We start from the raw sequence: 12774 nt of genomic DNA on the forward strand, positions 1-12774 counted from the left end.
GTGCTCTCTGAAGTAATACTCAGCCTTTCATGTTGAGGCAGAAGAACCAAAGAGCTGTCTCCTCTCCGTGTGTCTGCCTGCCAAGAGGCAGCTAGCAAAGTGTAAGTGTAAAAATGTGAGTACGCCTTGCTAATCCACCACACTCTCATAGGTCACTCTCATTTATAATAAATGGGTAGTTCGCAGAGCTCTTTGATATCGTGAAACAATTAGGAACTCGCTCTGAGTCAGTATGTACGGGGACCAATAAAAACCCTTTTAATGTAGTGCAAACTTTAGGTCATCATTTGATACCTTATAAATTTCACTGTGGGCTGCATCAGCCCAAGGCCAAGGGTTTTGTATAATTGTATGATTATTCCCAAAACTAAGCCAGATGTTTTTAGTTAAAGAATGAAAATAATGCCCAGCCACTAACAACACAACAAAAATCCATATAAAAGATCATATATATAAATCCTTCATATAAGGATGTATCGATTTTTAACCATAACGGACATAAATCACATAATAATTAAGAAACCCAAGAAATGGGGAATCTCAATTTTCAAAAAGGAGATCATGCTCCTGTAAAATTGATGCTTTGGCATCAACCCTTTCAGATGCAGTCCCAATGTTTTAAGGCAAATTCATCTAATTTCCAATACAGTGACAAGGGCTGGTCAAAAGTCTTAATTTTCATGCACAGATGGGATTAAATGGTCAGATTAAAAATGTATGTCTGTCCAGTGGACAAAGTTGTGTCTACTGGACAGAACTTAAATTTTGGACAGAACTTAACAGAACTTCACAGAATTGTCTTATACTTTTGTGTATAATCCTCTTAATGAAGACTTTGTGAGGCGCTTTTTGTCTCAAAGTTTCATTTTTTGAGTACAGGGTTGCCCTGGATCGCTCTTAGCCTTATTCATATTTCCATCAACTCTAACCATTCTCTCTCAACCTGCTGAAACAAAAATCATGAAAGAATGATATTGCAATCTGCATGTTTTATCATGGGGCTATTATCTTTCCCAAAGACATTGTCTTTTGCAAGAAGGCCTCATCTGATAAGAGCACCATTTAAATGTATTTACTTTTTTGTTAAATTGTTTTTTGCATAAGTAAGTGGTTTTACTCACAGCTTTCTTTCAACAACTGCTTTATTTTAGGCTCTTACCCTGTCCCATCTGAGCAGTGGATATCTGTAACTCTTTAAAAAGTTAAGATGAACCTCTCTGTTGTATCTGTGATTAAAGCTAACCCACCCACGCTATTAGAGTTAGGTGACATGCCATATCTATGTGGATTTTGTACAGTATTATGCATACTTGTTCTTTTTCAGATAACGGATGAAAACACACTCTGTGGGATATTCAGGGCTTAAGATACAACTGCATAACCTAACAAAGCCTTAGCTTCTTCACACATTTTTGTCAGATCTATCTGCTGTGTTTCATGGTCTTCATCAGTCTGTTTGTTCATTATGTTCTGCATAAGTTTGAAAAATATACATATCAAGATTTAAGTAAATATACTTAATTTCTTAAAAGACTCAAAAGCCATTTTCAATAAACAAAACCATGTCACACTCCTTCTGTTTTAATAAGTTGGGCACAAATATTTTTCTGATTCAGTGTATATCATCCAGAAACAGATATTTGGGGTGTTTTCCTCAATTATCATGCAATGCAGTGGCATTACCTGTGTAGCCCAACGAGTTGTCGTCTTCATTTTCCGGGGCAGGAGCTGCTGTTGCCCCTTCTCTGGCACCATCCTGAGTGACTCCAGTCTCTGTCAACAATAACACCATAGCATCTGAAAAACTGGATGCATTCTGCCCACTTTCCATTCCAGTGGTCCAATCTTCCAGCCCTGTGTTTCCATCAAGGCAAACAGCAAACATGCTCAGAAGTACCAGGCTCCACCTTTGCAAGCAAGATCTCTGATTTCCAAATACGCACATCTCCACAAAGAAGCCAGAGATCTACAACCCATAAAGTTTTGAAAAAAAAAAAGAGGCTAGTTTTAATCGGTTTATGCATTAGTTTAATGCATTAATGTAATACTTTCTCTGGGCTCAGCGTGAGGTTGTCCTGTGAGGATCCTGAGTGTGACACTGAGTGTAAAACAGTCATCTCATCCATATCAATAGCCAGAAGTGGCTGCACCCCAAAGAAGCATGTACTCAGAACGGGGAGGGGGGGGACCTATCAGAGGACACTCCACATGATTGACAATGCCAGTCTTTTTAGAGGGACACTCTGCACACACTCATGATGCAAATATACTGACATAGCGTTAATTGCTAATCTGTTCCTTTTTATTCAGGCTTTATCTCTGTACCGGTGTTGCTTTCAGATTGACAGGTTGAGTGTGGGAGACAGGCGGCGTGAGGGCGGGACAGTTGGGGGGGAGAAGGAATAAAGAAAAGGCCACACGGGTCTGGGCGTGTGCAGCTCATCATGAAAACAGGAGACCAACTGTGCCCTTATGATGGCTCTGTGTGAAATAAATCAGACTGAGCCATGCCCACTCCCATTGTGTCCTGCTGACAGCGGGTTAATATGGGGTTGGGTGGTTAGGGTGGGAGATAAGAAGAATCTTAATCATCTAGCCCTTTTAGTTGAGTGACTGGCAGTCTCTAGGAAGTATCTGCTTTGTAAATGAGATCTGGCTTCATTTTGGATGAAACGCAGAAGGCCAGACAGAATTGTTCATTGGAGAGTACTTTGGATTACTAAAGTGTGAAAAGGAAGGTGGAAGGTGACAAGTCATTTTATTGGCTCCTGCCACCATTAAGAAATTAACAGTAAGAGCAAAGCAGGATTTTTTTAAACACAAAGACAGATTTAAAACATTAAAAGGGTATGGCAAAAAAAAAAATAAAAAAAATAAAAAATCACCTATGTTGTGATTATTTTGTCAATGTGCCTGGAGTGCTACAATTAAACTCACATTAGAATGGCTTCATGCTGAGAAAAACCTATTATCTAGCCTTTCTCAGTTAATCTGTTTACCCACAAAACAGCATCTGACTGGCAACTCTTAGGAGATTAAGGACAGAAAATCACATAAATGTTTGCATGCAGGTTAAAGGAATAGTTCAGATTATTTTCAGGAAATGTTTAGCATTTCTTTTATTACTACACAAAATAATTTGGTATGTATCCAAAACTGTTGGCCCTGAAGGGGCCAAGATCAAATTAAACAATCGAATAAAAACAAAATGGCAAAAAATACCATTTATGAATATTTAAATCGAAATTCTGTTTGCATTGGACAAAACCGTATGAATATTTAGAAGATTAGAAGGTTCTGCAGGCTAAAAATGCCTGCTGCCAGAGAGGGACCAAAAGCAAAGTAGACTTTGGTTATCCTGCAACAACTTGAGTTTTATATTTACTGCAGGAATTAAAACTTAAGCTATTTAAAGAACCTTTTAACAACACACTGTGCTATGCATTTTTTCAGTGCATAATTAACCATAATGCAGCAGCGCTTTTCTGCTAGCATAACAACAAGCTGGCAACCGAAATGGAGCAATGTTGCAATGAAAATTAAGAATGTAATCAAGAGTTCATCTTATATCTTCAGATTTCTTAGGTAAAGCTAACAAAAATCGTTCACTGGAAAGTTTTTTTGACCATTTGACATCTTTCACCGACTACAATATTACAAATTCAGAACACAACGCTTTGGGTTTTTACGTCACATGCAGTTAACTGATTTGTAGTTATCTATCAGTCAATAGTTATCTACCAGCTCTTTATCAGTCTGGCTGACCAGGCTAACTTGTTCAAAAATAAGTTTAATGCAAAAATTACAACTTATGCTTACAAGCATATTTAAATGTTTTCCTGGCTTTAACTGGATAAAATTGATAGTTATTACCAGGGATTTGCAGAACTTCATAAAAAGTGATTCACCCAACTCATACAGCTGTGTTAGAGCCGGGACCTATTTAAAAGATGTAGTCACCTTTTCCCAACGACTAGTAGTCTTGGTTGGAATATATTTTGTTTTATCATTTACATAAATCCTGATTGGACATAAATAGTTCTAAATCAATTGTCTGGTTCGGTGGTTTAATTCAATGACTTGACTGTAAAAGTGCATAAACAAAGTCTGGGTAGGTTTTGGTCACTCTTGAGCTGGCAACCTTGATATTATATCAGAACCCAATTTCTGAAATATCCCTTTAATGAGTTTCTCACATGGATGAAATGTGATGGTGCACACATGAGATGAAACCATGCCTGACATCTTTATCACAGACATACACATCAGCAATGAGGTACTATGTCTGACACCGAAGGACTCACAAGAAGAACTTAGATATTAATATATGCTTTGTCTTTTATTGAGAAAAAAAAATTATATTTTAACCCTGAAAATGGTTAGCATCTATACCACTGACTTCTAATGAAAATAGAAAGAGCACAATAAAAACACAATTTTTTCAGAAAAGTTCAAGAATATACAGTCCAAAAAGTGTCTAAAAGCCATTTATGTAGTTGCTTTAAATGTCACTTTGCTTTTCTTTTTGTTCACTTTTGTCATCAGTCTAAAATCATGAGCTTTATAAAATGTGATGCATTTTTCAACATGTTTGTATTTTTTTCTAGTTTTCTTATATATGGTTTTCCTGTTTTTCTGTAGTATATCTCCTTATTCCATAAGTTTTTGTGTTAAACTACTATTTTATATCTTACAGATTTGCATAGGTAAGGGTAATGTTTGCAATGTAAATGTATTATAATATTTATTTTATCATTTATATAAGATGCACACAAACATCATCAGCTTTACACTGTTTTTATGTGTACACCTCCTTATTTCCTGGGTGGCCTGCAGTCAGAGGTCCAATTAGACCACTGTAGAGTATATTCACAGGTGGTGTACCCAGCTGCCCCGGTGGCATAAGGACAACAAGGACCACAATGTTACCTCAATATTTCCTTTCTAGCCTCAAGAACTCACCCAACACCAGGGGCCCCTGCTGGCTAATTAGAGTGACACATTTGCGAATAATGGAATACTTAATAAGAGATACAAAAGCAGACTTGGCCCTATTCGTCTTTCTCCTGCCCCCCTGAGTCCTTTTTAAACACGACAGTGTCATTTTTCCCCAATCATGAGCTTTTTTCATAGACAAGTTCACAGTGTACTCTGCAGGCTTTGTGTTCTATTTTTATGCTGTACAATAGTTTCCAGTCGCAAATGGCTGTTTGGAGAAACTGAAACTAAATCAAGAAATACAGGTACACTTTATATAAAAACTAAAAAGGAAACAAAAACAGAATTACTGCTCATTTAGTCAGTAACATTTAGGATATGAATGAAAAATATGAGGATGTCTGTGTTCCTTCATTGTAATCATGTTAATAACTGCAACACCCGGCCCAGGCAGCCCATAAAAGAGATGGATGAGTCTGAAAAGATGATGGGGGGGGGGATACATCAACTAACCAATGTATTTGCTGTAGGACAGAATTTGTTTCATACATCCTGATCAAGAGGCCGAGGCCTTGAATGGGTTAAGAAAACCACAGAGATTAATCATATATAAAAAATATATATATATATATAATATGTAACATAAAATATTCTTCTTTTACATCAGTTTACTACGTTATGTCAAGAGCAAAACAACTAACATACGGTAAATGCTTTAAAGATTTTACAATGTAAAACCTTTAATTTGCCATTTCATATTTACATACAAAACACTAATGTTTAGTCTAAGCTTTAGTTTAAAGTTCAGTCTAAGGTTTACTATGAGAAAATTATTTTGCTTAATATGATTTTAACATGGCCTAAGACCTTGTTAAAGTCCAAGTATAATATTGAAACCAATGCTGGAATTAATATTGAACAATACTTGTGTCAAAAGATCAATGTTTTATTTTTTCTCCTCCATGCGCTTAATGCAGCACATTCACCAAATTTTCCCCGTTTGCACCACAGCATTTTCCTGCTCCCCCAATCGCACCATCATGTGGTTCAGGGGCATCAGCTGAAAAAAAAAAAAAGTGTTTGTTGAGGTGTGCTAATTTTGTTTTATTGCCTTAAGATTTCATTTAAAATAGTTAATGCCCCATTCTTCAATTGTTATTATAGAGATAAAATTACAAAAACATAAAAACATCAAGTTTCATGATACATCAAGCTTAAAGGTAAAGTGGAGGATTTTTGCGAATTTTTGAAAAGACCCAACCTCTCCACTTAAAAAAAAAATGCACATGCACAACCCTGTACACGCTCCCGAGAGGGAACACCTATTAAACACATATGAGAACATGCACAAACCCATTTCTCCTCATGCAAGCTCTGTTTAAAAGTTGCTGTTAGCATCGCTCATACAAGCTTACTTTCCAAAAGAAGATTTGAAATTTCTCCACTATGTCAGACTCACTTATGTCAGTAAGTGAAAATGGGGACGAGCACGTAGGACGGCCTTACATGAAAATATCACTAGAATGATTGAACATTTGGAGGACCACTTATTTAGATGATCCACCCGGAAAAAGAATATACTCCATTATACTTTTAAATATAAAAAGTATCAGTACCGATATCGATATCGGAGCCTGTATTACCTTGTTGTCGGATCGATTACAAAATTCCCTGTATCGCCCATCTCTAGTCTCTACTTTATGTGTTTTCTTGAAATCATCAATTAAATATATTTTAATTACCTGTGCCACAGAGGTTATGGTTTCAGTTGTATGTCTGTTAGCAGAATTACTTTAAAAGTTATGAACATATGTTCATAAAAGTTTAATGAAACTTTTACCAGAGGTGCATATTATGCCAAGGAACAATCCCTGAAATTTTGGTGACGATCCAGATCATAATCCGGATTAAGGAAACCTTAAAAAATAATTTTAAATTATTTGGGGGATGAAGCAGATCCCCTCTAAACCAGAGGTTGGCTGCAGTGTCAATTGAAAGCTTCAGCATCAGACTCAAAAAGTCAAGAAGTATTATACCGAAGACAAAAAAATGAAACAACATCAGAAAAGGAAGCAATCAATTGCTGTAGGTCTTGATCTGCTCATCAAACAAGAGAGTAAACCAAATTAAAAAGGTGAGAGCAGGTGATAATCTAAGTGAATTAATCAAAGGGAAATGGAAAACAACTAGACAATCCAAAAAACACTAGAATTATTAACCATGTGGAAGCAACAGACAATTTTTGACTGCTTATCAGTAACATTCAGAAATTCAGGGACTGGTTAAGATTCTAGCCTTGTCTAAGAAAATGCACTAAAAAGACTGCGTTAGGAATGCAGCATGTCAACACTCCTTAGTGAACTGAAAGACAAAATGTCACCAATGCCAATATTTTTCACAGATGTTTTCTCCAAATGGATGGATCATCAGTAAAAAAACAAACAGATCTACAATGTGATCAGACTTGCCAATTTATCAAGTGAATGCATGCAAACAGATTTCAGTGTAGGCAGTTACGCTGCAGCTTTGTGTGCTTTATCTCTAACCAAACATGATTTTGTCGGTTTAAAACCCACGGTAAATACAGACACATCATCCCCTCAAAGCTGAATTCTTGAATAGTTCACTGTTTTTTGTGCTTAAATAAAAGTGCTAATGTCAAGAGGAAAATAAGTCAATTTGCATGCTGATAGATATGCTTGGAAAAGGCTCAGCAGTAAACCACAAAAAGTAAAACAGTGAGACAGCTTCGGGACAGATTTTGTTGGCTTTGAAGGTGCTAAATATTGTGTAGTTTCTAAAGTGAACTTCTTATTTATTTTATGCATAGATAAATAATTCAATGTACCATCAAATTATGAATTGGAAAAATGCATGATTATATACACCATGAAATAATCAAATATACTCTTTATGTGAGGACATTAAATATTAGAATATCATTTTTAAGTACATTCGTTTAAATACACTTATTATTATGTCATTCTGTACTTTATTTCATAGTTTTCATTCAGCAGACCAATCATTAAATAATTTAAACCGTCAGCTTGACCCATCAAACTGAGCAGATGGGATTAGGAAGGCTGGAAGAACCAGGCATCTGAGTGGCTACATTACACTGAGCTAGGCAAGTCAACTTCTTCCTAGTTTGCCATGACTGAGATCAGTATCTTAACTGTAAAGTGTGGACATAATTTCTATTATTTGTTGCAAAGTATTTACGACTTACTCTGGGTGAGCTACTCCAGACTTCATATCTCTAGTATGTTCCGAAATGCAAAAAGTTAACAAGAGAACACAAGCTGGTGTGGGCAGTCTGAAGTCTGCAGGAGCTTCCACAGTGAGAGCTCTCATGAACATATTAGATATTTCAGATCAAAGTAAGGACATAAGGGTGGGGTTAAACACCAAGAGTCTTTGGTAAATAAGTTACAGCAAATTATTAAAAATAGTTTGGCACTTTGGAGAGAAAAAAATTATCTCCAAGTCAAAGTAAACTTATAAGAAATTGTCTTATCTTGCACAGTCTGATGCTGCTAATCAGAGATTAGCATCTCTATCTGACTTAATTTCGAACCTATGGATTGACCAAAGACTCCAGATGCAGGTATAACTAGAGATATACAGAAAATGGGCTATTGGCTGGGCTCTGTTACATTAAATAATATCAAATATTTCCAATCTTTAAGTGTTAGATGTGTACGACAGTATATTCTCTTAGTAATACATAGTGTGTAATTATTTTGCCTTCATCATAAAATATTAGTATAACCTTGTTTTAGAGATTGCTCATCTAGCATAAATTCAAGGTTTTAAGGTTGCTTTTAAAGTTGTTTTAATTTCAGAGTTCTTACACAACTGCGAGATCTAATTTGTTAAATATCTATCATAGGTGCATTTTAAATTTAACCGTTATCATATGACAACAGGACATCAAAAATATAATTTCCAATATTCAATGGCAGGGAGGTTTCGGTAAACAGAGAATTAAAGACTAAATAGCTGTTTATAATTCCCTGCTCACCCCTGATGTATAAGAGCTTGTGAAATGCCTTTGGTTGTTTATGGCTTTTGTGCAAGTCGATGTGAAGGATGGGACTTTTTAATTAAAGATCAAACAGGAGCAAAAGATCAGACTTTGATGTTATGACATAAAGGTTTCAGCTTGCACCAAGCACACCTATTAATTTGTTTCTATTCACAAGCTGTGTTATGGTAAAAACAAAGTGAAGAAAGAGATTAATACATCATGCTCTAAAAATTTTGGTTGTCAAACTGATGTTGTGTTGTCAGGAAATAATGTGTTCTTAATGTGCTTTAAAGGAAAAGAGCTACAGTTACACTGAAAATGCCCATGTGCATGAGAGTTGGATGTTATAATACAATGGGTAAAAGTGAAAAAAAAACTTGTTATTTCACCTTTCCGATTTATGATCCCTCATGGGTTCGTCGTTGGATTACCAACTTAAAGAGGGAGGATTTGCCATCGAACTTCTGGTCAGAGAAAAAACACGTCATCAATCCGTTACTCTGCTTCGCATATGCCACTGGTCGTCGCCATCATGGATAATAGCACATTGTGACAAACACAAGATACAGCACTGGGACTTGCTCGACAGCCGATACCGCACTGTAACATCACAAACTGGTATTTGGCAGTACTGCTCTTTGGGAAACATATATTTCTTTTGTAAAGCACATTTAAATGAAATTACACTTAAATAAATAATTATCATTTATTAAAAAGTATGTAATAAGTACTTTTAGAAGTTTTATTCTGAATTTGATCAGACTTTTCCTTTAAAGCTGTCGAAGAACATTGCTTGGCACTTTATTTATTAAATCAGGTATCTTATAACAATGCTTTTCTTTCACCTAGAAGTGGGGTGAAATACTTAAAGCAAAGAATATGTACAACTTTTTCTGTTGTTGCAGCAGCTATAGTTCAATGCGTATCTGATCTAAAGCCAGGCAAACTGAATAAACAAGAAGCACAATCTCTTGTCAGCCTCATGGCTCTTCTGTGTACGTAAACACTTGTTATACCATGGATCGGTGCTCATCAGAGGAGAGCATGCATGTCAATTTACTAAACCAGTCACAGCCCAATGACAGAGTGTAGATAAACCGACTTATGCTCTCGGTAGGCCAAGCTCTGATTAGAAGAGATGAAAACTGAGCTCTGGGATGTGAAGATGAGTGGTAAGAGGAGTGCAGGCATAAAGCCAGCGTTCTCTGCATCTCAGCAGACTCTATAATCAGATAAGCACTAGCAGCCTTGATAGCAGAATAAGATTTTTTTGTTGGTGAGACCATGATACATAACATTGACGTTCTTGTTCCCTTTGCAGTTACATGTTACAGGTCTAGGAGTCAGCAAAGTTTGGCAGCATTTGGATGTTGATCTACATCACATTTGTTGGTATGGCTCAGATCATTTGCAAATGTTTTAACCACTCTATAGATGTCAAATCCAAGGGATTGCTGTTTCAAACACCCAATAAATCATTGGAAAGGAATTTGGGGGAAGTAGTTTTTAAGCTTCCTGAGATTAGACTCATTCATTGACTTCGTTGAGAGCCCTTGGCATTGACAGGAAAGTAATGTTGTGTAAAAAGAAAGACAAACGATCTCCTAAATTGTCGGGAGAAGAAATTCATTAGGTTGTCAAATGAAAATGGTCTTGCAGGAAGAAAAAGCAGACATATTACCTGGGGCAGGTGTGGAGCCAAAATACTTGAAGACAAATGCTGATTTATAATGTCATAACAGGTTGTCTTCTCTGTCTGACAGCTTAAGCTATACATTGTAGCTGTGGAATTTAAGTTAAGCATTTAGGTTTTAAATATCTGCCAGGTGTTTTAGTGTAAATGGATAAATTTAGAAGTTTCTCTGTAAAAGAATGGAACCTAATTAAATTGCAATGTATAACAACTGAAATGATGTCCTCAAAAGCCTTTAAATCAACTTTTTTCCCCCTGCAATTCAAACAATTACCTCATCGATTCAAAGCTTGTTTTCATCTGAGAACTACCCTCGAGGTGTTCAGGTGATGATATAATTAACGGCTATGAACAGTTCATGGTATTTTGTGACATATTTAAAAAAATATTTCAGTGGAAAAATATGCTCAGGGTATTTTTATAGTTGAGGATCAGGTATATGCATATACAGTATAGTGCTGTACTTGCCATGTAAATAAATGTCTCTGTTTTAGAAAAAAATAAAATAATAAAGACTTGTAATTGTTAAGAGCAAAAAATTGTATATACTTTTTTATCTACGTACTCATTATTTTTTAGAAATTCTTTAAAACTTGTAACATTTATTTAATGATCTTGGCTTATTCATCATCCAACCGAAGAATGTGATGAAAAAAAATAGTTTAATTATGTTACTTAAATAAAGAATCTAAAATGCTCAAACACCCTTTATATTATTTTGACAGGTCCTTATAGTTGGGTTTTACCAGTATGAGCACCACATAATGTTGATCGCTAATGTCTTATATAATATTATATGTTCTTACTTAGAAAAAGAAATATCTTGATAATAGTAACAGGAAATGAAGATTTTTTTCTGACTTCTTGTACAATATCTAGCAATTTGTTTGCACTATTGAATGAAGTGTTAGAAAACCTTCACAGAAGAATTCCTCTTGTCTGGCTTTTGATGGTTTTACTGGCTGGAAAGAAATGGTGTCACATGACACATGGGAATGTCAAGACACCGGTGGGCCACAGGCTGTGAGAAGGTTGTAAATTCATAAAGGTGAGAAATGCAATGAGCCTCTCCACACGTATTGCCTGTAAGTATTGCAAGCTGTTTGTTGCATTTTTGACAAGTGCTACATAAAATAAGCTTTGATTGACTCAGCTGTTGTTGTTTTGTTTTTTTTGTTTTTTCTACCTTATCTTACTTACAGTAATGCTGAATTAATTAGTCTGTGTCATTCAAAATAACATAAATATACACACTTTATTTGAATTGTGAATACAGATAGGAGTCATTACTGATGCAGGACCTCTTATTAGAAATTTAAGTGGAGATGTTCACTTTAAGTGGCCTAAATGTCAGCACAGATTAATTTAATCTCATTAAATATAAAGTAGTTTGTTTTTACTTATGGTCAATTGAGTTATTTTTACATTGTAGAACTTTAAAGTTAAGGGGTAATGTTACAGGACTGACAAAGTTACAGAGTTGTATTCAATGTAAGTATTCAAAAAAATAAACTTTTGACTCATAGCACATGAAACAACCACAATCGTCAATGCATTTTTCCTGGAATTTCACTAACTCTCATTACTCTTATTTATCTATATCAGAAAAATGCAATGTACATTTGTATTAAGTGTGCTTTGCTCTTATAGCTCTACATAAAACCTAGAGGTAAAAAATGCCTTGCCTTGAAATGTTATCTAAATAAGAGACAGTCTGTAAGCAACTTAGTATAGTATAACTACAGTATAACTCAAACAAGAGCAAGGGTCTAGAAAACATGCTATTGAATCCTGTGTCCCTCTGTCCTACTTATATGCAAATTGGTATAGATATAGTATTGGTCTGACAGTTGGTAGGATGAGGTGTATTATGATATTTTCCAAGCATTTAATTACTTAGGGTATGTCTTGTGCTGATATACAAATAACTAACTACAGCTCCCACAATGCCTTGCACCTCTGATATTACTCCAGAAGTAATAAAAACCAAGAGCAAGTTCTCTGGTCTATCTTGCCGTTAGCTGCTGTGTTGAACCTCACTTTCTTATGATACCTTTAAAGAATAAATCTGCTAAGCCGGGTCACACTGTTTCACCTCTGTCTCTGTGCCCTA

General features: G+C 35.6%; 1 protein-coding gene across 4 annotated transcripts in view; it reads right to left on the bottom strand.

The window, feature by feature from the left end:
• robo1 (roundabout guidance receptor 1) overlaps positions 1-12774 on the bottom strand; it is a 278848-nt gene that overhangs the window by 178131 nt on the left and 87943 nt on the right. For 2 of the 4 annotated variants that reach the window (XM_015379556.1, XM_015379555.1), the window contains exon 3: positions 1684-1773. The exons of the other annotated variants lie outside the window; for them this stretch is intronic. In XM_015379556.1, the coding sequence (XP_015235042.1) occupies positions 1684-1773 (90 nt within the window). The remainder of the gene's footprint in view (positions 1-1683; positions 1774-12774) is intronic. 4 annotated transcript variants of the gene reach the window in all.

This window comes from Cyprinodon variegatus, unplaced genomic scaffold (assembly GCF_000732505.1).
Source record: "Cyprinodon variegatus isolate N-32 unplaced genomic scaffold, C_variegatus-1.0 Scaffold194, whole genome shotgun sequence".
Taxonomy (NCBI): Eukaryota; Metazoa; Chordata; class Actinopteri; order Cyprinodontiformes; family Cyprinodontidae; genus Cyprinodon; species Cyprinodon variegatus.